At 49.3% G+C, this 24,976-nt stretch overlaps 1 protein-coding gene and 1 long non-coding RNA gene across 27 annotated transcripts in view; one reads left to right on the top strand and one right to left on the bottom strand.

Annotated features, from left to right (window-relative positions):
• Window positions 1-24,976, top strand: part of Gramd1b (GRAM domain containing 1B) — a 167,140-nt gene that overhangs the window by 121,097 nt on the left and 21,067 nt on the right. For 18 of the 25 annotated variants that reach the window (XM_087560905.1, XM_087560902.1, XM_087560900.1 and 15 more), the window contains 6 exons: window positions 4,996-5,206; window positions 11,412-11,432; window positions 22,189-22,273; window positions 22,832-22,935; window positions 23,952-24,047; window positions 24,697-24,777. In XM_087560905.1, coding sequence (XP_087417031.1) covers window positions 4,996-5,206; window positions 11,412-11,432; window positions 22,189-22,273; window positions 22,832-22,935; window positions 23,952-24,047; window positions 24,697-24,777 — 598 coding nt within the window. Of the gene's footprint in view, window positions 1-2,237; window positions 2,493-4,995; window positions 5,207-6,006; window positions 6,028-11,411; window positions 11,433-17,506; window positions 18,420-22,188; window positions 22,274-22,831; window positions 22,936-23,951; window positions 24,048-24,696; window positions 24,778-24,976 lie in introns of those variants that run through there. The other 7 variants (XM_087560913.1, XM_087560912.1, XM_087560911.1 and 4 more) reach the window with 3 other exon arrangements.
• Window positions 11,367-15,597, bottom strand: LOC148004083 (uncharacterized). 2 transcript variants are annotated; one of them, XR_015627180.1, is made up of 3 exons: window positions 15,454-15,597; window positions 14,204-14,319; window positions 11,367-13,725 (listed from the first exon to the last, which is right to left on the bottom strand). It is a non-coding gene; the product is annotated as an uncharacterized LOC148004083 (long non-coding RNA). The 2 variants fall into 2 exon arrangements; XR_015627181.1 differs by having other exon boundaries at window positions 15,409-15,582.

Below are 24,976 nucleotides of genomic sequence, written 5' to 3'. Positions count from 1 at the left end.
GTTTGTTTGTTTGTTTACTTATTTTGAGACAAGGTCTTTCACTGAACCAGGAGTGCCCTGTCTCGGCTAGACTGGCTAAAAACAGCCAGCCCAAGGGACTTTCCTCTCAGGACTGGGGACACAGGATGCCGTTAGCATGTTGAGCTTGTGGGTGCTAGAGATGGAACCTAGGGTCCTCGTGGTTGTGTGGTGAGCACTTTACCAACGGAGCCCATGCTCCTTGGATTCTAAGCACCGGGAATGAGAGAAATCAATAGGCGAAGGCAACTGAGCCCTGGCAGTACCCTGAGTTATAGACACTGAACCCACAGCGTCGTGTAGACGGCGGCTCCACAGGATGTCATTGGGCATTCTTTTCCTGGAAGAAACTGGCTCCAGGGTGGAACCCTTCCAGGCTTAGACTTCAGGTTTTGGGGTATTCAGAGAGCAGTTCCATCCATGACCACAGGGAGCTCTTTGCATAAAGACAACACTATAGTGCGTTTTCCATGCTTTGTGCTTCAGCCTCATTCTGCAACCCAAGAAACTGTATGTTGGTGCAAAATTCTTGAGCTGTGTCTTTGTATTGACTGGGGAAGACTAATTTTTAAAAGTAGTGATTGATTCTTCTGTAGGAAGGAGATGTCAGGAGAACTAGGGACCCAGCTGGGATTTGTGATTGAAGCCATTGGCCTCATGACGTCCTAGTGGGTCTGCCGTTCCCACCTACTTTGCTATGGTTTTTGGTGGGCACAGACATTAAATTCAGAAACTCTTAGTGGACAAGCGAGACCATGAGGAAGAGTAACCACTGTCAGTAGTCCTCTATAGACTCCAAATTTGGAGCTGGCGTAGGTAGGCAGGCTTACTGATGGAGGCATTTGCAAGCAGCATGTAAATTCTTTGCAAAGTGCCACGTATACACACCTGTGGCCTCCCTATCTCAGACACAAGAACACAGGCTGTGAGCAAACTCAAGGAAGGGTGGCTAATTCACACGGACAATTGCAGTGGGTTTATGAAGAACAAAGGAAGATCATCAATGAGACTTCAGAGTCAGCACGAGATGGACAAGAACCAGCTTTTGCCAGATGCTGTGACTGGCAGGGAAGGGTGAGGCACCCACGTGTGCTAGTGATAATTAGCAGGGGACCACAAGCTAGGAGTACCCCATTGAGACCAGCTCTCCTCTACCACAGTCCCCTGCCTTTGCTCCATCAGATCTGCTTCAGGCCCCTACACTTGCAGGTCATGTAATGAGTTCAAAGTAACTTTTACCATTCCAGTGAGTCTGCCTACCTGTGGCACTGTGACAAAGACTCCGTGACCAAGGACCTATAGATCTATCAATTCTTTCTCCATTCTTCAAAGGGTGCTTTTTGGGCATAGTGGTTCTAGGGCTTTCAAGTGGTACTCATTTAAGATGCAGAGTCTGAAAATGATCCCCTGGAAATCAGCTGGAGGTTGCATGGGGTCACGACTGGGATCCTGGACTTTCCTTTGGTACCTCCCCCAATCCTCCATGAGTCATACCCAGCAACATTTACATCTTTTACACAATAGGCCCAGGAGGTTGAGGAAAGAGGCCGAAGGATTTTAAGACCCATTATTTTTTCCCTGTGACTCAGCTATTTATTGGGACTGGCTATGCATCGGGCATTATGCTAAATATCTTCAAATGAGAAAAACCCAGTCTCAGGAACCAAGGTAACACAGGAAGCAAATGGCTTAAACGGGCCTTCAAGCTGGCGCTGCTCACATGACACATTGGCAATTTACCCTACCCTACTGTTTTGAGGTACAATGCCCAGATTTTTAAATTTGGTGCTCTCCAGATGGCAGTGCCCTGGAATAGATCAGAGAGTCTTTTTTTTTTTTTTTTTTTTAAGTTGCCAGTGCTCCTTGACACAGAGTATTGTAGCCGTGCATTAAGGGTTCCCTATGGCTGGGTTTGGTAATCTGATAGGGTATGAGCTAGGGTTGTGGAGATTGCAAGGACAGAGGCTGCAACCCAAACAGGCAGAGGTGCAGGGCACCCAGAGTGGCAGGCATATATTTTGCAGCATCGGGGACAGAAACAATCTTTCATAGAGACAAACACAGAAACTCCAATAAAGAACACCAGCTGACCATTGCACTCTGCTCAGAGTTCCGAAAAAATGCACGGGTGGCCGATCAGGGAGCTGGCACTCTGACAAGGTCTGCCTGTGCCTGAAGGACCTCACTAGGGCTAAGGATAGGGAAGGGAAGCCAAGAAAAGTAGTGCAACTGCCAGGGCGTGCGAGGTGCAGGTTGGGGAGCTTGTGAAGAGAGTCGCTTTGTAGAAAGGAAACCTTTGTCCTTCGCTGCATTTCCCCATTGCTCAAGGATGTCAGCCAGACCCGAGTGTAGGAAGTGGGCTCTGACCACGCATAGCGTGAGACACTGTGGTCAGGCTCAAGGACATGCTTTTATTTTGTGAGCAAGGTGACTGGGACGGGAGCGAAATGGTCTCTGTTGCCAGTCTCACAGAGGTGAGAGTCAGTGAGTATCTTCCTGCTTAGGGTGGTCCTCAGGGTCTTAGCACAGCTATTGTTTGGGAGACTGGAGGGAGATGAAGGATGATAGGACTCCTTTGAGCTTCAGTTCTGTTTCTCATGCAGCTCCTTCTCACTCTCCGCATTTCCCACGCTGTTTAAGACTTTCATTCTGTCCCTGTTGCTTTTGCTTTCTCTCTCCTCTTTTTTTTTTCTGCCCTTCTTTGACTGTCACACCTTTACCTGGCTCCGTTCTCTGAACCCAATTCTTCAAGGGAAGCTCTTCTCCTCTCTGTCTGTGTCTCTGCCTCTGTCTTTGTCTCCCTGTCTCTCTCAGAGACAATTCTTTCTAATACGGCTTGTTGGATCAGGCTAAGGGTGTGCAATAGAGTTTAGAAAGGTAAGTTGCCACACAAAATGCATAGGAACTGGCTTTGTTTGCTTAGCAGTGTGTCCAAATCTACAGGACAATGGCTGATCTTTTAATAGGTTTAGCAGTGCAGCAAGGCTAGTATTGACTCTGCCAAGGGGCAGAACTATGGTTACAGGGATTTCTTCTTGGATAGAAGAGGATTGGAGTGGAGGCTAAGCGTTGTGGGGTTGATGGCCTCCTACTATTCTGAAATCATAGTTAAGGCTATTAGACAAGTCCAGGCAGGACACCTTGATAACCCGAGGGAGGACCCTAAGACAGGAGGGGGAGGATGGAGTAATGAACCTTAGGGAAACAGAGTGAGTAGGACGGAGTGGGGTGGAATGGGAGAGTAGTGACAGTGTCTTTGGAGAAGGACAAGGAATAGGCAGAGGTCTGGGAGGAAGAAGGCCAGATTTACTTGGCACAATACTGTTGGGCCAGATGAGTCGGGCTTGTGGCAGAGGGAACTCACTCAGTAACAGGCGGAAGCAAGAGAAACAGAGTGAGCATGGAGGTGAATTGGAGGAGAACTGGATTCTCATTTGGGCAACGTGAGAAGATCTAGTGGAGCAGAGAGAGATGACTCAGTGGACAAAGATGCTTGCCCCCAAGCTTGAAGACTTGAGTTCGATTCCTGGGACCCGCCGGGTGGAAGGAAAGAACTAACTCCCTAAAGTTGCCCTCTAATCCCCACGTGTGCAATGTGGTATGTGCGTATGTGGAGGTCCCATGTAGAGCTCCCAGCTCCAATCCACACCCTACCCCCTCTCCCTCCCTGACGATACTGGGTGGGCTTGTGGACGCTCTCTCCTCTGTATTGAGTTTATCCAGGTGGCAGGGCATGGTAATCTTTACAAATGTCTCCATGGAGTATCTGAGGTTACAGCTAGATCTCCATGCAAATGTCACTGTCCTCTACATCCTGAGGCAAGGCCAGCGTGCAGTTTGCCAGACAGTTTTCCTGGGTTCTCTAGACTGGCTACTGTGCAGGTGGGCAGGGTTCTGCCCTTCCTTGCTCTGGGGCCCTGTAATCTCCCAGGCTAGCCCTTCCTATTTCCCCTGCCTTTTTCTGAGTATCCCTCTCCCTACCCCTGCCTAGCTCTTTCTCTGTTCTCTGAAAACAGAACAAAGTGAGTTCAATCTTTCCTCTCCACCCTTTTCTCTTCACCGCTTCTAGTCTATTGAAAACACAAGCTAAATTTCAACCTGTACTGTGTTCACAGATTGTATGCCTAGGTATAACTGGATTCGGTGTTGTGGGAAGGACGAGTAACTTTTTAGAGGTGAATTTGGGGTAGGAGGGGTTATGAGAATAAGCCTTCACCTCTGGGTGGAACAGCATCTTCTCCCTACCGGGCATTAACCTTCATCTTTTAAACTGAAGGATAGTGCTACTGGCTGTTATTAGCCCAACTGAATGTCCTAAGACACACAGTGGTGCCCGCACCAGTGAGGCAGCTCAGTAGATAAAAGCGCTCACCGCCAAACCAGTGGCCTGAGTTCATTCCCCAAGACTCACACTGTGGAAGGAGGAAACAGACTCTGGCAAGCTGCCCTCTGACCTCCACAGGCATGCCCATGGCGCATGCATGAAAAAAAAAGAATAAAACGCCATAATAATTTGTAAAAGACGTGCCTATGAAGTAGCATGTCTGTGAGTGAGTACTTTGAAAAGCAGGGTTGTCGTTATGAGCAAGTGTTGAAACTTAGTGTGTATAAAATGAGCTGGCGATATTGAGGAATTCTTTCAGCGTCTAATTATCTTCCCTAATAGCTTCCTGCATATAGTTAAAGCTCAAACAGGATTGGATGGGTAGACTCAGAGATGGATGGGTGATTATTTACGTATTTAACTGCTTGTTTCTAGTCCTATTTCCCCCCTTTTACGCTGGCGCTACTGCCCCCTGGTGGCCAGTGGCAACATTACAATCAGCGTCCCTAGCCGGGTTGTCTCCTCAGCTTGTTGCCTGGGTTCCCTGAGCTGGCTCCTTTGCATGGGTCTCTGGCTGACTGTCACTCACAGCCTTCCTTCCTTCCTTCCTCTTCCCTCTCCACCTCATTCTCTGTCTCCATCTGCCCCTGCAGCACTGCCAGTAACTCCAACCGCAGCACGCCGGCCTGCTCTCCCATCCTCCGGAAGCGGTCCCGCTCACCAACACCACAGAACCAGGACGGAGACACCATGGTGGAAAAGGGCTCAGATCACTCCTCGGACAAGTCCCCATCCACCCCAGAGCAGGGTGTGCAACGCAGTTGCTCCTCACAGTCTGGTCGGAGCGGTGGTAAAAATTCCAAGGTGAGCAGACCATGCTGGAAACTTGGTTACCCCTCGTTACTTAGCCAAAGGCAGCTACTGGGTACTCATGTGACTGAACGGCCCCATGACTGTGTGATGAGGTCATGTCAGATCAGGGGCAGCAGGGGAGACTCTTGTTGAATCGATTCCCGTTTAATCATCCAGGGAGGGTCGTGAGTCACGTGCCCCTTTTCCGCCCCACTCCCCATCTCTCCGTAGCATCTAAGGAACTTCAAGACCCTTGAGATGTGGAGGAAGCTCTGGGGATCAGGAAGAGTCATCTTTATAATCCTTCGTTAAATTTGACCCTTTGAACTGTCAAAGGAGCGTTATTTGGGACAACTGTATTGCCAGGAAGAGAGACCTCAGGGAACCTTCTGGAGGGCTATTTTTAACCTCCTCCTTGGCCATCACCCCGCCTTACTTTTGTCCCAACCCATGTCCTACTCATCTTGCAGAGAGGATAGTCATAGGGCTTTTCCATCCCTCTCAAGCTTGTCCTTGCTGTACCTGTGGGTCTGAGCACCCAGGCTCCTGGTCCAAGGATTAGCACAGAGGCCTCCCATGGTTACGTGGTTACAGTTCCCCAGAGTTCCCCTTCCATCCCCAGGCCTCTGGCAATCAAGAGGCACCTCTACTCAGGTGCTCCTAAATCAGCAGGGCTTGAGAAAGGGGACCCCCCACACCCCCCTCCCCGGGAGGCTTGGGAGAAACCCCACTTGAATTTGTCTTTTTGATTTCTTGTTCTTCCTCTTCTCCCCACCGTCTCCCAAATACCTTCTTTGCATGCATGGTCTTAGTCTCACAAGCGCCTCTCAAAAGTAAGCCATCTTTTGTCTCTGTCTTTTAATCTCCCCTCTAGTATTGAATTGTCTGTAGTGCTCAGCACCCCTCCCCCCACCCCTGCCAATTCTGCCCATATGTCCTGCTTGGTCCCTTTCCCAGAAGGGCTGAACCCAATGTTCCCCACCCCCATCCCTTGGCAGGCTGGCTTGGAAGTCACTGAGGGACCACTCCCACTGCACCTGATGTCAGAGAACAGACCCCAGTTCCCCCCCTGCCCCCATCAGCAGCCCCCCCCCCCCCCCGTGTCTGCCTGCTTCTCGAATAGCACCACCACTAGTGGGAATGTGTTTCCCTCCTTGCGTGGCACTTTCTAAAAGCAGAGTCCTGCAGAAGGTAGTTCTGTTCCCATGGGTGTGGAGCCTCCACTCAGTCATACTGTTGTTTCCTGCGACCCTTGGATGGGTGACCGTGACCTCCCTGGCAGAATCGAGGAAAGACCTTGAGATCTGCCTAGTTCATCTTTCCCTCCACCCCGGAGAGCTACGTGGCAGGTCACCCCCTGAGACTTGCTTATACTACTCTGGTACTCATTCGTGGTGTGCTGGGTTTCGGTTAAGGAGGGTACAGTACCAGAACATGGAGGTTGTTGAGGGCGATAGCACCCACCAGGCTCTAGGTATGTGAATGTGGGAGGCAGATGTACCAGCCTCTCCCCAGGGCCCTGGGATCTCCGAAGTCTGAGGAGTAGTTGGAGTTAGTAAACGGTGAACAGTTGGTAGCAAGGCAGTGTGGCCCAGGAAGTCGACTGTTGGGAAGAAGTGCAGTTGGAAGAAGCTGAGAGACGATTTACAACAGGGTCTGTAAGTGTCCTCGGCGGCAAACCACCGTTCACTACCATGGAAGAACCAGAAGCTCCCAGCTGAGCCTGCCTACTGTGTCCTTCAGGCGCTGCCAAGTGTATTTCTCAGGATTTTGAGTGCCTGTTGCCAGCAGAGGAGAGCCTGGAGTGAGGAAGCCAGTGGGAGTCCTTTGTGGGTGTAAGAGGCTGGGCAGGTTCTGGCATGCCCGATACCTGGGAACAGGAGTTATAGAAGACCTTTGGTCACTACCCCAGCACTCACTCCTCTGCCTTGGTTGAAGTGTATACCAGAGGGCTCCCCGGCTCATCCGGAAGAGGGAGAACCCAGCCGGATATGGGTACCAGGTTACCTTCTCTCTACATCTGCCGAGACTTTAGTCTTTCCAATCCTCAGGTGAAGTGTGCAGCTCTCTCCTCCAAGCCCAGCCCATGGGGCAGGGCAGCAGGGTGCACAACCCCACTGGGGAGCAACCGAGGTCAGCCTGCAGCGTGCATGTACAAGACACACAGACTGCAGAAGATCAACACAAAGTCACCACGGGAAGAGGGCGTTCAGTGCAGGGCCCAGTTACTGGACTGCAAGAAAGTGCGAGAGGGGTGAAGTCAAAGCTTTTAAAGCTGTTGCCCCAGGAACCACCCTTTCAAGGTGGCCAGATAGAGCTGTGTGGAGGGTCTGTGAGCTGGATCTGTTGTCACAACAGCTGGAGCTGGGGCATCCCTGACCACCGCCTGCAAAGAGGCCACCGTGTGTAATTTCTCTCTTGATTGTTTTTTTTTTTTTTTTTTTTTTTTTTTTTTTTTTTTTAGTATAGAATAGACTTTATTCAGGGCATGGGGAGGGGAGTTAAGAGGGTAGTACGACAGAGAAAGGAGTAGAGGAGTAGAGTAGAAGCCAGCCATGAGCATGTGGAGAGAAGGGGGGAGGGGAATGGGGAGAGAAGGGACAAAGGGTCAAGAGGAAGCAAGAGCAAGAGTCCCCGTTGTGTAACTTCTATGCAGGCTGTAAGATGTCTCCTCTTCACAGTGTCTCTTCCCCCTCCCTCCCACCCCTCCCCCTCTTTCCGACCTTCATTTCTTCCTTTGTTAGACACAGGATTGGGACAGGAAACCATTAAGGCTTCACCCTTCCCATCATAATCTCACTGGCTGAGGCTGATTCTTGCTTCTGCTTAGAGTAGGGAGCTCAGGGCTGATTATCACTCCCAGAAAGCCTTGCATTTGGGCCCCAGTTAAGCTGCACTCAGTAGTGACGGCCTGTGGCCACTAGAGGGAGCCAGGACATGCTCTCCTGCCCCTAGCAGCTCTAGAGAGCTGCTCTCCGCCCTGGCAGGCCTGCCAAGTAGATAGGCCCGCTCAATGCTTGGCTTCTGCCTCGCAGCTTAGCTCTCTGTCAGTGCTTGGCAGTGCCCGGTGCTCCGACACTGGTGCTCCTGTCGCCTTTTTGTTTGTTCGTTTGTTTGTTTGTTTGTTTGAATTCTAATTTTTATGGTTTTCTTTTCAGTATGACAAGCTTAATCTGATCAAAGTAAGACACTGTTTTGTTTTTTGTTTTGTTTTCTTTGCCTCCCGGATCCAGTTTATGCTTTAATGTAGAGCTCCCGGCCCCGGTCTCCCTTCCCCCTTTCCCCCACCTTGGCTCCCCTTCCAGACACCTTGAGCGTTCACGGTAGGAGATGCCTTTAGATGCAAGGGCAGGAAACTGCTACAAAGTAGCTTGGGTATGTTTCTAGGAGCCTTGTATTCCGTCTGGTCCTTGCTTGCCTGATTCCTTGTAGAAAAGGCCAAAGAAACCCAAAGTAGGTCCTCCAGGCCCTCCTCCTCCAGCTGCTATCCTGCCTCCAGCGGCTTGATGTTCTCATTTTCTCCCCCTTTAACCATCCAGTGCAGGCTCCCGGGCCTCCCTAGTTCTGCCCCGTCTTGAGCCCTAGCCCTCTCCTCCAGATAGGGACATAGCAGTGTGCCATCCTCCTGGGCCTCAAGCCTCTCTGAGAACCTCCTTCACAGGAGGTCCCTTTAGCACTCAGCCCAGGAATGCCGAAACTCGAGGATGTAATTCTTCTCCGGGAGGCAGGTTAGGAACTCTTCCTGCTGGGCAGTCTTGAGGGCTAACGTGAGTCTCACTGGAGATATAAGTGTACATGTCCCTGAGGCAGCCTCAGTGACAGTACAGAAAGAATTGTGTAGGGATATGGTCAGGGCAGAGCCTCCAGAGTTCTCAGAGGGTGCCTTTCTCATTTCTTTTAGTCCTTAGACATCCTTTCTGATATCCTCACTGTATAAGATAAGGAACATTAACCACAATGGTAGCACAGAGCTCGTTAGAGATGGGATGGCTGTCCCCAGCAGAAAGCTCTTGGGGTTCTGAAGCCGTTTGTGCCAAGTAGTTTCTTAAGGAGCTAGCTTCTTCACGTCAGTTCCCAGAAAGGGAAGATCTACTTCTGTCCGTGTGGGGAGAGGGGTCAGGCACCATGGTTGGGGATGACAAAGGATCCCTGTTCCCATGGGCCCCCTTTTCCTTCTAGGGTTGATTCCAAAAGTGCCAAGGAATGAAGTGCTTGGATGCAGTTGAGAGAGATTTCCCTCAGCTGGGAAGCAGGCGACCAGCCTGGGTCAGGGTTAGTACAGCATACGGTAACTGTGGACGAATCGCTTGATTTGTAGCCGCAAGAGTGTGCTTACTGTCATTATGTCATTATGTCAGCACAAACCCAATTCTGTCTGGGCCTAGAGTCAGTTGTGAACACCCCAGAAAGATATATGAAATGGTGGTCCAGCTAGGTGTAACTTTCTTGCTCCACCCACCCTCTCCAGGCACGCACAGCCTTAGCCAAACTACTTAGATGGGAATGTTCAGGTCCAGAATTCCTTCCTACAAGATAGCAACTCCCACTCCATGACGAAATAGTCTTGGCTATGTGGGTTTGGCTTTCAACTTCTGAAGACCACTGTGGTAAAAGACTATGCTTTCTAGATTAGACCACCATTCCTTTTGAGGAATGACCACAAAGAGTTCCTAGTGGAGGGGAACTGAGTGTCTGCATTGTTACCTGCTGCCCTGGTCAGGTGGGCTTGTGAAATTTGTGTGAGGGAGAAGCATAATCATACCTATGCCCCTTACACTCCCTACCTCTGCCCACTGTGCTGACTGGGTAGCTCAAGGTGTTGGGCAGGTTTCTGGTTCAAAGGAAAAACTTGGTGATGGACATGGTCATCTCTCATCATTGTGGTCACAGTCACAGGTCCCTGGTTCATAGTCACCTCCTCCACTCTGACACACACACACACACACACACACACACACACACAGACACACACACACAACCATACACAGAGACACACAAATACACACAGACACACACACAACTATACACACACAGATACACAGATATACAGACATACACACATGCACACACACAGACACACACACACAACCACACAACCATACACACAGAGACATACAACCACACACACACAGAGACACACATACAACCACACACACAGAGACACACATACAACCACACACATACAACCACATACACATACAACCACACAACCACACATACACAGACACACACACATAACCACACACACACATACACACACACACACACACCTTACTAGCTGACACAGTGGTTGGTCTGCTCTGCATTTATTAGCTGGCTCTTTGACACAAGCTCTAAGTTGCTGACAATGTATAGGCCCCATACTTCTGGTCTCTCATTGAGTCTTTGACCTGCTGGTAAAGTTTCTAACATCAGAACAGAATGTTCGTAAGTAGAGGTCGGAAGCAGACCAGACGCAATCTTGCCATTCTTCTTTCATCAGAAGGTCTCAGATCCCATGGGGAGATCAGAATGAGAATTCCTCAACTACAGAGCTGAGGACAGGATATGGTTTTAGAATACTGAGTTATATCTAACACCATGGGTCAGAAGAAGCCTTCAGAGATGACACAATCTCACTCCCTTCCCCTGCAGAACCCCAACCATTTACTAGCTATTAGGAGGTCAGCCAGTTGTTGGGATAGGAGGAATTTACTCACCCTTTAGCTGAGAATGTAGTATAACTTTTTAGATACTCTCTTCTAAATCCCTTCACCAAAATATTCTACCCTGCGTTTGACAGGGGAGATGACCTGGAGCAGGAGGCCGTGTTGGGCTCTCTGTATACTTTGCTTCTAGTCAGAACCCACTTGGGGACTAGGTTTTGGATGCCTACCACATATCCCACATCCCCATCAGTAGGACCTGGCGATGGGGCTCTCACTCCCTTCTGGTTGAGCGCTAGCTAGTGCTGCCACTGCCTGCATCTCCAATGGCCCCAGCTGTGGTGGGGGCTTCCAGCATGGACTGCTCCCCGGGCCTCCTTTCTGGAGCTGTCTTGTGAAAGGAGGACCCTTCCGAGCATCAACATGGGAAGCATTCAGCTGCATTTGGATTCCTCCTCCCTGCCCACCCTCCGCTGTCTGTGTTACCTTCGCCCCAGGGGGAAGGAATACTCTGGCCACTTCCAACGTCTTTTCCCTAACTAATTTTATTCTTTTTTATTTTGTCTTTTCAGAAAAGCCAGAGTTGGTACAATGTAAGTATTTCTGTTTCTCTTCTTACTGGGTAATAGTAAAATGGGTGTGGAGGAGGCAGGGACAAGGGTTGTAAGAAGCATTGTCACGTGCAGTTTTGGTCTTCTAAATTTTTGCCTCTGTCAACCTCTTCCTCTCACCCCAAAACAGACACAGTAGTTCCATTCTACATCAGGATAGATACGTCCTGGGGAGGAAGATTTGATCTGGGGACATGAAAGAAATGACCCACCTCATCTCTTTCCTCATTTAGTGCCCTGTATGAAATCAGAGAGCAGCCAGGAATGAGTGTCTGTTTCAAAGGCCAGGAAGAATTATGTGGCTAGGTAAGGCTTGGGGTATGAACTTAGGGCTAGCATTAGCATCACCAGGCAGACATCTTGTGAGGAGCTAGAGCTGAGAGACTGTGCTGTATGAGATGTGTTGCAAAGATGCAGTGCTCTCCAGAGCATGCTATATGATAGCCTGTGTCACAGACATGCAGTGCCCTCCAGAGCGTGCTCCTATTGAAGTCTTGGCTGCCTTCTGGTCTATAAGGTAGGGTCTTTCTTAGGTCATCCTTAGTGGCTATTTATCCAGCTCTGGACTCTGAAAGTGCTTTGTGGAGTCACCAGTCCCTGTAAGGCCTCTATTCTCAACTCATCACGTAGACTAGGCTGCACAGCCCTGGGCTCTTCCCTGGAAGAGCAGCTGGCTAAATTCCCTGAGCCTGCCCTGTCCACATGTTCTGTACCATCAAGGGGATGGGCCAGCTGAGGCACACTGTGGCCAGGTCTCAGACCCTTGTCTTCCCTTCTTTAAGCTGGTCTGTGCTGAGAATACCACTCCTCCACTCCACTCCTGCATGCTTACCTCCTCTTGTACCTCGTTCTGCTCCAGCGGGAGCTAAGGCTTGGAGAAGCTATCAGGATGGTGGAATGACAGAGGTTGGAGGGGCTTGAGGTGACACGTGTGTTCCGTGTGGGGCTATGGGTCCAAATCATCCTTCTGGGCCACGTGCGTATTCCAACATGGTATTAAGCAGTCCCTTAAAGTTAGACACACGTCAGCTAACACTCTGGCTTCCCACAAACTGCTCTGTGCCGGCCTATCCCAGCCCCACTGAGCACCCCAAGGGGCCTGTGTTGATCTGAGGACATTGTTTTTTTTTTTTGTTCTTTTTTTCGGAGCTGGGGACCGAACCCAGGGCCTTGCGCTTCCTAGGTAAGCGCTCTACCACTGAGCTAAATCCCCAGCCCCTGACATTGAGGATTCTGATGACAGTGGGTGGAAGAGAAGCTGAACTCCGCCTCCTATTGTCTCTTCTTTCTCTCTGACTCAGACCAAGGGTCTTCTGGCCTCTGGCCTCCTCTGGCTGATAGTAGCTCATATCTTGGAGGGAGGTGTGAGGCATCTCTCTCTCTCTCTCTCTCTCTCTCTCTCTCTCTCTCTCTCTCTCTCTGTGTGTGTGTGTGTGTGTGTGTGTGTGTGTGTGTGTGAGCTGTCCTGGCCCAAGCATCCTCCAACCAGTAATCTCCTTTTAAGTGGCATTGCAAGAATCCGTGTCACCAAAGGGATACAGAAAGCACAGCCTCAGTGCTATTGGGCAATTAAAACATCCCGATTTGAGCAGGCAGATCCTGTCTGTGATGCGAACGCTGTCCTTACCGCTCCCTTTCTTCTCGCATGACTCTTAGCACGGCTGCTCCTGTTTGTTCTGCTTTCTTGTCCTGTGCTGCTTGAGGCTCCTTGCTCTCTGCTCCCACCCACCACTCCTTTCTTCCTCCTTCATGCGCTTCTTTGTTCTCGGGTTTCCAGTCACCTGGCTGACTTTCCGTTTTCTTTCTGATCACTATACATTTTTTTTTAAGGCCCGATACCCCTCTTTTCATCTCTGTCCTCCCTCAGCCTGGTTCTGAGGCTGTGACGTCTGAGCCCCCACTCAGCTGGATGACAGACAGGCCTCTTGGCTGGAGGATTCGAAAGAGGGGGCGTCTGTCTGCAGTTGAACCTTTCAGACCTTCGAAAGTCCTCCGGGATGACCACCAACACATTCCTTTCTGCCTGCCCCGGCTGCCGCCTACCCTCCTCCTGGTCCTGCTATCTATGCACTGTAGAGTCCAGACTTGGCGTTGGTGCAGGAAGCAAAAAGGAATGGAAGTGGAGGAGGAAATAGAAATGGCAGGTGGACACGGGGAAACCACAGACAGTTTCCGATCGCCATAGCTGCAGTCGCTGAGAGCTGTGCTTGAGGCTTGCCTAGCTGACAGGCTCTGGTCTCACTTGTGCAAGAGTTAGCTCCTGTAGGGTCAGTAACTGCGATAGTGGAGAGGCAAGTTAGAAACAGAACCCATGCGGGCTGGCTGGACGAAGTCCTCCCACTCTTTCTGTTGAGACAGATGCCCTCGTTCCCCATTTTCCAGAGCTCGGTTATTAGTGTTGCCAGCCAGTTGCTGTCTGTCTGACCCGGCAGCCGTTTCCCTTGGGTTCTCTCTGACCCTGCCAGTGCATTTACCCTCGACATTGGCCCAGTTGCCTTGGCTGGGACTGGAATCTATGACCTGGGTCCTTCCAGGTCCACCACCTGTTGGATAGGCTTACCGGCTGGGCCCTGACTCACTAAGCACCTTCTCTGAGTGCTGTGGCTCTGCCTTATACCCTTGTGTTCAGATTTATCACCAGGGAAACCTCCATTGACCCCTCCCCTCAGCACTACCCCCTCCTAGTCTACCCAGCTTCCTTTGGGAAGCTCGAAGTCTACCCTTGTTGTTGACCTGCCTTCCCTTAGACCTACCTTTCCTCTCCATTGCTGTCTGCTGCCGGCTGGCTGGAATCTGACCTTCATAGAGGATCCTGGTGACCTGTTCCTCTTTTCCAATCTCTTTCCCACTGCTAGAGGCAGCTCACCAGCTGTGATAGATGCAAACTTCATCATCTCATGCACTAGGGGCAGGCTAGAGTTAGGGCCCTACAGGGTCCTGACTACCGGAGGAGTACCCGAGGCCTGGTCAAAGTCCCTGGGTGGGATTTAAGAGGAAGCCAGTTTCTACCGTCATCACCAGTCTGTAGGGGGATAAAAAGCAACTCCTTTACCCATGACTAACCCCATGACTAGCTACGGTGAGATTGTCTGCAAAATAGCAGGTTAGCATGACCTGAAGAGATGAGTCACAAGAAGGGACGTGGCCCCAGTGACACAGGGACAAGACTGTTGAGGGTGAAGATCGGGGTCAGGGTGGAGTATGAAAACCCTGTCTGTGCAACTCTCCTGGGGCCCCACTTGGCTTTTCACCCCCACAGCTGACCGGCTCATTCTGTTCAGCAGAGCCTCTAGCCTGGGAATACAAAGGTATAGTAGTGGTTAGGGGCTTAAGGGGTCAGGTGACCGGGCTTTGGAACTGTAGGCAGAGATAAGGATGGTCAGACTAAAGCTTGAGGAATTATCATCTGCCTTTTAAATATGATCCTTCCTGGTCCCGGTAGGTACTGGCCTTGCTGAACCCCAGGTGGGCAGATAGACCCTCCTGCCTGATGTGTCCTTCCTGAGGTGTTAGTGTTTCCATAGCAACTTAGGGACAGAGCCTGAAATAGGGCAGCTGCTAGAGACAGTACCCACATTGCCTGTCACTGTCCCTGTAAGGAAAACTGGCTTTAAGGACGGCAAAGAGGATTGGTGCCAGTCCTGGGAATGACAGGGCAAGCCCACCTGGCATCAGTCTGAGAATAGAAGGACAAAGCTTTATAGGAGTGGACTTGCAGGTGTTAGGGCAGCAGCAATGACATACTCAGTACCCGGTGTTTTCTCACACCCATCTGCCCCCAAGCTATATTTTCATCTATGACTTTGAGGAATCTTTCTGCTACCCCCATGACAAGTCAGTCAGCTCTAAACTTCACTCTCCCAGTGGCGGTATAACCATTCCAGATGAGACCCCCCACCAATGCTACCCCTTCTGCACCCCTCTGCATTACACCCATGCCCAACTAATGTTTAGTCACCTTTCCCTTGTCGTCTCATCCCACCCGCGACTGGTTTCTGCCTACCGCATTTGGCTGGAGCACCAGGTTTTTCTTTGTGTATCTTAACTGGTTTCTTCCTAGGTGAGGTCAATGCTGAACCCCAAATCCACTCCCCACCTCGACCAGTCTCTCTCACCCCCTCCTTCCTGCTGAACCTGGAGAAAGGGTACCAGTTGGTCCCAGCACTCAGTGTTTGCCATAGAGTTAATGTTTAACTAAGGGCTCATTCCGGCTCCTGGGGTTCGGCCCTGCCCTGCCCTACCCTGCCCAGCCCTTGGTGAGGGGGTGGAGGAGACAAAGGCTAATGTAGACCAAGACTCATCTCCTATGGCACTATCTCCTTGAGTTGAGTGTAAACTGTTCCTGTCTCATCCAGATAGTAACCAACTCAACTGTCCTGTGTCTATGGCTAGATATCAGTGTTTCCAGGGAATTTCTGTTAAGTACCTGGAGCCTCCTGGAACTATGTATACCACCTGTATCTTGGGTGTGGTATGGACCTAAAAAGAGATATTGTGATCACCCTGGAAAATAGAATTGCTGCATCCACCTGTCACAGAATTTGAGGACCACTGATGCACAGAGAGAACGTGATCTTGTGATAGAACCAGGGCAGCGACTAGGCCCAAGAAGTCAACCTTAAAAAAATAGGGATCTCTGTGTGCATGTGTATATGTTGTTATGCATGTCTGTCTGTCTGTCTGCCTGTCTGTCTGCCTGTCTCTCTCTGTATATGCCAATAGGAAGATAAAGAATACATTTATGTACTAAATAATTTTTACACAACATATGAAATACTAAGTGCTAGAAAAGATTAAAGGGTGGATCATTCCCAGTGAAGGCGACATCTGTCAGAGTAGGGTCTACCTTAGGATGGATGAGAGAAGGCAGGTGTCCTTCAGGATGGGAAGGGGAGAGTGTTAGAAGACACCTTGATCAAGGATTCTTTCCCCTCTATTTACCCTAACAATGGCTATCATGTTCTTCTTAATTGGTGTCTCTGAGTCTGAGACCCAAGAATGTGTATTCTGTGTGTTCACTGGGGTTATTTTAAAACATGCCAAGGTTTAAGCACAGGAAGTTCCCAAGGCTTATAAGACAAAGAACCATTATCCATGATGCACCAGCTCAAGGCTTTCCTGCTAGGGTAGGTCACCTGGTGTAGCGTAGGCTGTCTGGGTATTGCAGGGGAGCTACCTCAGTCATTGCAAAGGTCTCGGAGTCTGTGCTTTCCTGGTTCCAATGCTGTCTACCCTTTCTCTACTTCTCTGTTTAGACCAGTGATTCTCAACCTTCCTAATGCTGCAACCATAAAATTATTTTTTGTTGCTACCTCGTAACTATAATTTCGCTACTGTTGAGATCTGTAATGTAAATATCTGATATGTAGACTATCTGATAGGTGACCGTTATGAAAGGGTTGGCACAAAAGGGTTCACGACCCACAGGTTGAGCACCACTGGCCAAGCACCCTTTCTGCTTAGATGTCATTTCGGTTGTCTCTTTCTTTTACTTGTCTCTTTTCGTCTAACCAGGGTCCTGAAGGTCTGCTCTTGCTATTTTGCCCTCAAGGTCTGAGTAGCTGCCGGCCAATGCTTGGCTTTGATCCTATGCCTCCTTATATGGAAGGTAGGGTACAGTTCTTGAGAAACTCACATCAGGCAGACCTCATCTTCTCCAGACTATCTGTCTGTCCAACTTCTCTGTGACCAGCTCATTGGAAGTTCCCATGTTTGCTGATGGTTGCATCAGAGAAGTTGCCGAATGGATGTGTTCCTTAGAGGGGAGCTGTCCCTTAAGAAATCCCTAGTCTATTCAGTTTCAAATTTCATATTTCACCAGAGCTGGGATGCCCTTGGCACCTCCCCTTCCCTTCCTCCACCGAGAGCCCTGGCCAGCAACGTTCCATTGCAGGAAACATCTGCTGGTGAGGCCAAGCTAGGCCCGAGGTTACTGCAGGACATTGGCCAGGCCCATCACCCAGATCCTGTAACTTGAAGCATGTGTGGGGCTCTGGCCTTGCCCGCCCACCAGCCCTGCCTCCCTCCCTCAGGCCCCAGTGACTCTTAACAAAGAAGTCATTTGCTGGCCAGCTGAAAGGGGCACGGTCTGGAGGAAAAAGGGGTGTGTGCAGGGCTGGGGTGAGAGCAGGCCCTGTGTTGCAGCTAAGTGGTGGCCCTTTTTGCCTGGGTGAGATGTGAGTCACAGCGATCCTGGCCTGGCCCCGGGGGGATAGAAGCATACTCACTGGACAGGCCAATCTGTGAGGCAGAGCTGGACTAAGGATCAGGACCACCATGGGCCTCTCTGGAGCTTCTGAACCACTTGTGAGTCACTGAGTGTGAGTAGCCAGTGTGGAATAGAGGCCTCTGGAGCCAGCTGTGGGTCATCCTGCTCTGCAAAGTTTGCCTGATCACGTGGGGCTGCACTTCCGCAACTCACAGCTTATGTTGTGTACCTGCTGTATCTGTGTCGTCTGGCCTTACCCGGACTCTTGACTGACTGCACCAACCAGGGAGTATTGCCTGACCACACCCCCTCGGGGCTGCCCCGAGACTGAAGACAAGGGAAGCATGAAGCAAAGTCTAACTGTGGGAGACTGGACAGCCAGTCCTCTCTGAGAACCATGCTTGTTGTTATCTTTTCACTCATGAGAGCTTGAACTGGGAGTACAGCTCTGAGAGCAGAAAGGATATCAACTGGGGTTGTGTAGACCCTCTGTGTAGAAGGCAAGAGAGCACTTCGTATCCAGTCCAGGCAAGACTTACTGTTTCCATTCTGAGGGAACCTGAGACTCAGCCTAAGGACCCAAGGTCCCTTGCCTGGGACATTTGTTGGGGGTGATGGAATCTCTGACAGAATCTGGGGTCCTCTGGAGCCTCCTGCTGGAACTGGACAGCCAGTCTCTGCTGTGGTACTTGAAGAGGCTCGCTGATGCACCTGTTGGTCCCGAACACCTCTGCTGGCCTGGATCTGAGAAAATCCCAGCCGTGAGTGTGTGACCCGAACTCTCTGTGTCCCTACAACTGTTCTGTGCACTCTTCCATGCCTCTGTGGCCCTGCTGAGAGACTCAGATTTAACAACCCTCGAGCCAGAGTTCTTTGGCCATTTTGTAGAGGTGAACCTTGCCTCACCGTTGGAAGAGAGTGCTTTAAGAGTACACAGGAAGTGGGTATAGAGAATAGGTTTCCCAGCATAGGGGGACATAGGATTGTAAGCTAAGTATTCCCATCAATGTGTCTTTGTGCTTTTAGTACAGAGAGACTGGCCTACCATCTACATCAACAGACAGTAGAATAAAACCAGTTAGGTGGTACAAATGTGAGAGAGGAAGCTTTCCTCATTCCTCCCCACTGCTATACGCACAAAAGATCATTGCCTTTTCCTGCTTGCTTCTGAGAGAGATTGTACCCAGACTTCTGTGTCTCCATCTCTGTGGGTTCTGGAGCTCTCATTGGATATGATAGAGGCCTGGGGAAGAGGAAACCGTGGGTGGAATTTGGAACTTGGCATCAGGTAACAGGATGGTTAATACCCAGTTACTCTTGAAGAGGATTGGGGGCTACCACCTCGTGCAGGAACTTTGCAAAGACGCCTCCAGAAATGTGAGAGGCTAGCTAGTGAGAGTCCTAACGCAGGTGACTGTCCCTTCCCACATGAGTGCTGCTTATTGGGAAGCCCTGTCGGCTTCTTTTTGGCAGTTGGATAGGACCCTTGTTCCATTCCTGCTAGGTTTTCACATTCTTCAGGCAAGTTGCTTAACCGCTGCCTCATGTTTCGCAAGTATGCAGTGGGAGAGCGACATCTCCATGAGGCGTGTATGTGATGGACTGGTGCTTGCTCTTGGATGCTTATTTGTTCAACAGTAGTCTAGAAGGTGAGTTGGATATAATGAGGAATATGAGCCAGGTCGTTGAGCAAGGGTCTCCTATGTGTGGATTCTGGTCTCAGAGGCTGGGTGGCTGCCTGGGGAGCATTTGCGTAGTATTTAGTGATCCTTGGAGGACTGTTATATCGGGTCTTTCCTGGCTACAGAAATCATAGGATAGTTAAGATTCCAGATGGCTTCCTTTCAGTGGTCTGGAACCCTGGTTCAAGCACATATAGATGGTTTGGGAAGTTTGAAATTATATGGTAGCATGGTGTACTTTGGGAAAAGGTAACCGGGCCTCTCATAGTACACGTGTAAGTCAAGAACAAAAGCCTGAAATTCAAAGTATAGACAGGTTGATGAGATGTTTCTTTTTTTCAGCTCTTCTGTTTTCTCCCTCTTAGAGCATGGACCCAAACTGAACTTCCACTGTTTTCTCTCCAACTTGCTTCCTATTTCCTTTCCTTTAGTCAGAGTGATAGGCTGTACCTCAGTCTGGGAGTCTTTGGTTCAGATGTGAGCAGTCTCCTGACTTTGTTTCCACGTGGGTTATTTAGCCTCATAGAAAGTTGAAACATGAACGTGTGAAGTATCCATCCCTCACCAGAATGTGAGTTCTCAGGAAAGTGGGTGGGAGGGTAAGAGGCCAGAAACCACATGTCACTGCCAGCAGGACCAGCATGTTCCTCAGGCATGGGTCCCTGGTGGAGGGTCAGCAGCCATACGTGTGTGTGAGTGTGTGTGTGAGTGTGTGTGTGTGAGTGTGTGTGTGAGTGTGTGTGTGTGTGTGAGTGTGTGTGAGTGTGTGTGTGTGTGTGTGTGTGTGTGTGTGTGTGTGTGTGTGTGAGCATATGGCCTGGTGGAATGCAGATGTGCCTCTGTCCTTGAGTGTGGCTCTTCCTAGGTTGTACACCTTTTGTTTTGTGTTTTGAGGCAGAGTCTCTGTGTGGCCAAAATTTGCTCTATAGACCAGGCTGGTCTCGAACTCAGACTGGCTGGTTATATACTCTTTGCATAATCCTTGAGTGCCATTTATCTATGGCCATCCTTCTTTTTTACTTGCATTCATTTTAAAATATTTTTTTAAACGATCAATTTATTTTTATCTTGCGTGCTTGCATGTGTGTCCATGTGAGGTGCCAGATCCTCTAGAACTGGAGTTTCAGACAGCTGGGAACTGCCATGTGGGTGCTGGGAACTGCCATGTGGGTGCTGGGAACTGCCATGTGGGTGCTGGGAACTGAACTTGGATCCTCTGGAAGAGCCACCAGTGCTGTTAACTGCCAAGCCATCTCTTCAGCCCTCTTTCTTCTCCATTTAAAAAAATACTTTTAAGACTGTATGCTCTAAAAGGGCAGAATCCCTCACTATTGGACTGGCTGGTGGGGTTTCTTTTTTCTTTTTTTTCTTTTATTGGATTTTTAAATTTACATTTCAAATGTTGTCCCCTTTCCTGGTTTCCTCTCTGGAAACATGCTATCTCCTTCTTCTATGAGGGTGCTCCCCACTCATCCACCCATTCCCTCCTACCTCCTTGCCCTGACATTCTCCTACACTGGGCATCAAGCCTTCATAGGACCAAAGGCCCCTCCTCCCATTGATGCCCACCAAGGCCATCTCTGCTACATATGTGGCTGGAGCCATAGGTCTATCCCTGTGTACTCTTGAGATGATGGTTTAGTCCCTGGGGTTTCTGGGCATGTGTGATTGGTTGATGTTGTTGTTCTTATGGGGTTGCAAACCCCTTCAACTCCTTCAGTCCTTTCTCTGACTCCTCCATTGGGAACCCCATTCTCAGTTCAATGGTTGACTACAAGCATCTGCCTCTGTATTTGTCAGACTCTGGCAGAGCCTCTCAGGAGACAGCTATATCAGGCTCCTGTCAGCATGCACTCTTGGCATTCACAATATTGTCAGGGTTTGGTGTCTGTATGTGGGATGGATGCCAGGTGGGGCAGTCTGTGGATGGTCTTTCCTTCAGTCTCTGCTCCACACTTTGTCTTCATATTTCCTCCTGTGAGTAATTTTGTTCCCCCTTCTAAGGACTGAAGCGTCCACACTTTGGTCTTCCTTCTTGAGCTTCATGTGGTCTGGGAAACTTGATAAGTTAGTCTGTGGGAATGAGCCTGCCTGCAAGGGACAACAACATATTTTTAGATCTGGTTCTCTATTCTGTACAAGTCCCTGGTCCTCTCCCAACTCGTAGGGTTTATGGGGAATATACGTTCATCTTGGGGTCTGCCACTTAATAGAAGTTGGGTGCCCTTGGGCATGGGGCTTTTCCCTTTCCTCAGTTTTCTCATTGTACATGTTTGGTAGATGCTTTGGTAAGATTAGGGAGGGGAGTGTCAGACTTGTGTACCAGATGTACTTTTAACATCACAACATTTTCCCGGTTATTGGAATTTTTCTCTTAGTGCCATGTCTTCTAATTTTTTTTAAATCATGTCTTTAGTTCACTGTTAATCATAACAGACTTTGAGAAGTACACGTTGTCCAATCCTCTTCTAAGTCCTGCTAGCGTGGCCCTCAGGTCCTTTCCACTGCCAATGCAGAGCTGGGAGAAAGCAGGGCAGTGACCACTGTCATCATGGTCCCCGGAATCACTTGAACGTTTCCTTCCTTGCTTTATGTTCTTAGGATATATGTGAACCCCAATTTCATATTTCTCACTGACCAAAACTGCAGGAATGGTTTTTCAGGACAAGGTCCTGTATGTTATTTCTCCGTGCCCCTTTCTTAACCTGGCCTCCCAGAGACTATGGGAAGAGAGAGTATATTTGTCTTTCTATCACATAAGCATCTGACAGCCTCTACCCCAGCACCCACTATCTCTAACCCTACAGTATGTGAGTACATTGTACTAATCTTGGCTGTTGTCCTGCAGGTGCTAAGCCCCACTTACAAGCAGAGAAATGAAGACTTCAGAAAGCTCTTCAAGCAACTCCCAGACACGGAGCGCCTCATTGTTGGTGAGCTAGTAACCTGGGAAGGGGCCAACCAGGAAGTCTGGGAGTTCCAGAGAACTCTCAGGCTGCTTCTGACCAGAGGCTGAGAGCCAACACAAGCAAGCGGGTGGAGCCGGCCACATGGCGAATACACATCTGTGACACAGACATCTTAAGTCCAGATCTTAGGATCAAAAGCCATTCCTGTGGCATCCTTGAGAGCCCACCCAGGAGGGATTCAAAGACATACTTGACCTCTGCAAATGGCAGATCCTTAGAACGGGTTACTGTCATGGTAGAAAAAGATTGGAAATTAATGAAACAGCACTGGCCTTTTTAAAAGCCCTGCCAGTCGTTGGCTGTCATACTGATGTGCTATCCTGCCACCAGGCCAGAGTGTACTTCATCTCTTCTGTGTTCTTGTCATGAGATGTCAGAGACTTCCATGGCTACACAACTAGTCAGCAGCAGATGCCTGGACTCCCCCAGTGCTGGAGGGAGGGAGGGACAGCATGCTCACTGAACACTGGTTTGCCGATCATGTTTCCTGCCTCTGAACTTCATATCCTGCTTCCTACACAGATTACTCTTGTGCACTCCAAAGAGACATTCTTCTTCAGGGCCGACTCTACCTCTCAGAGAATTGGATCTGCTTCTACAGCAACATCTTCCGCTGGGAAACTCTGGTACGGAGCTTGGACTTGGGTTGGTGTGGGAATCATGTGGGATGCATCTCAGTGGTGATACTCTTACCTAGCATGCACAAGGCTTCTCTGTGCTTGGTGCCCAGGGCTATCATCTTGGCCATGACTGAGCAAGCTGCCTTCATTTTCTTCCTTTGCTGACTTTGTGTTCTTCCCAAGCCTTTATATTATGTATGCTGATTTCCCCCCTTAATAGACAAGGTTTCTCTGTATAACCTTGGCTGTCCTGGAACTCACTCTATAGAACATGCTAGCCTCAAACTCAAGAGATCTGCCTGCCTCTGCCTCCTGAATGTGCGACATCACCTTCCTGCTTGCTTTTATGTGGTTAACACAAACCCATGCCTGAACACTGGATACCCAATTCTGAGTTCCAGTCATGAAATGTCTTCTGCCATGTGTATCTTTCCGTCTCTTGGGTGTGGAGGGCAGCATAAAAACCAAACCAGAACAATCAACCAAACAAACAAACAAAAAAGCAAAGCAAAAACATTTTTCTTTGGCCAGTGTAGATAGCTATCTGGTATGAGTTACAGCAGAGGGAGACATAGCAAAGTAGGAAGGGCATTGGCTGTAGGGCTCAGAAAAATTTTATTAATTGTGATTTTTAAATTAGTGGGTTTACTTTTGTCTTTGTTTCCTAATCTTTTAAAATAAGATGGAGAAAGATTGCTCAGATGGCATTAAAAGACCATCCAGCACCAACATTCTGTGTTTATATAAGCAGAAAAATGACAGGTCCTCTGCCCATGTAGCAGGTTGTAGAATCTAGGTACCCATGGCTGGCGATAAGGCCCAGCTGTTCCCTAGTGTATGACCTCTGTGACGTAGGCTGTAAACTATATGATCTCTAAATTAATCCCTTCCAGGGCCAGAGGATGAGAACCATGATTTGATTTTGTCTGGTAACTACTAGTGCCAGGTAAACACTCCTTGCACGATTGTACTAATACCCTCCCTTGCTTGTTACTCATGCTCTGTTACCATGGGGATGCCAGCTGACAGTCCGTTTGAAAGATATCTGCTCCATGACTAAAGAGAAAACAGCTCGCCTCATTCCCAATGCCATCCAAGTCTGCACTGATTCAGAAAAGGTATGTGTGGTCAGCTTCTGCCTCTTGTACCTATGTGCCTTCCACATCCCGCTCCCCCATGCTCCTGCTCCTGTATTCTTGCCCTTAAATCACCCTCCTCTTTAGACTCATGGGCTTGAAATGGCAGGCAGTAAGCTGGGTACAGTTGTTCTAGAAAATACTCCCTGGGTGAGCAGAGTGGTTGAAGGCTGAGCAGGGGTTAGGGTAGCATGTTAGAACTTTGAACTTTGAGCTAGAACACCTGATTCTTGAGTCCCGTGACTATGCGACTGTAGACTGCATTGGATAGCCTTCACTTGCAACGGATTTAGCTGAAGGTTTTGGGTCAGTAGGTGTGTCTCATTCTGCTTATGTAGTACGCCAGCTCAGCTCTTACCCAATTCTACTTGGTGAACACAGAACATTTATATTTGGGGGACGGGCAGACACAATTTAGAACTAGAGTAAAAAAAAAAAACAACACAGAATAAGGTTGGTAAAATATTGAAGAACTTGGTTACTGTGGGCACCTAGAGACTTCAGGTACCTAGTGCTTACAGTTTTAGATAACGGACAGTCAGTGGCATTTGAGACTGTGTATCTTGACTGAAAGAAAGGAGGACCATGTTTCCATTCTCTCTGTTTCTCTGCGTCTTCTGGTCCATTCTAGCACTTTTTTACTTCATTTGGAGCCCGGGATAGGACGTACATGATGATGTTCCGGCTCTGGCAGAATGCTCTCCTCGAAAAGGTAAGTCCTGAAGGGGAAGTGGACACAGAGCCCCTTGAACCAAGAATTCATACAATGGATACTTGCCAAGAAAGGGAAAGTCAGTGCTAGTGTTAGTGGGTCTATTAACAGCCCTCTAGGTCAGACCTCATTCCCCATGTCTAGGAGTAGCTGGCCAACACAAAATAGACTCCATGTTTGTTGGTGTTTGCTTCTGGTT

This window comes from Rattus norvegicus, chromosome 8 (assembly GCF_021556685.1).
Source record: "Rattus norvegicus strain SHRSP/BbbUtx chromosome 8, alternate assembly SHRSP_T2T, whole genome shotgun sequence".
NCBI lineage: Eukaryota > Metazoa > Chordata > Mammalia > Rodentia > Muridae > Rattus > Rattus norvegicus.
This window is presented reverse-complemented; position numbering and strand designations above follow the sequence as displayed.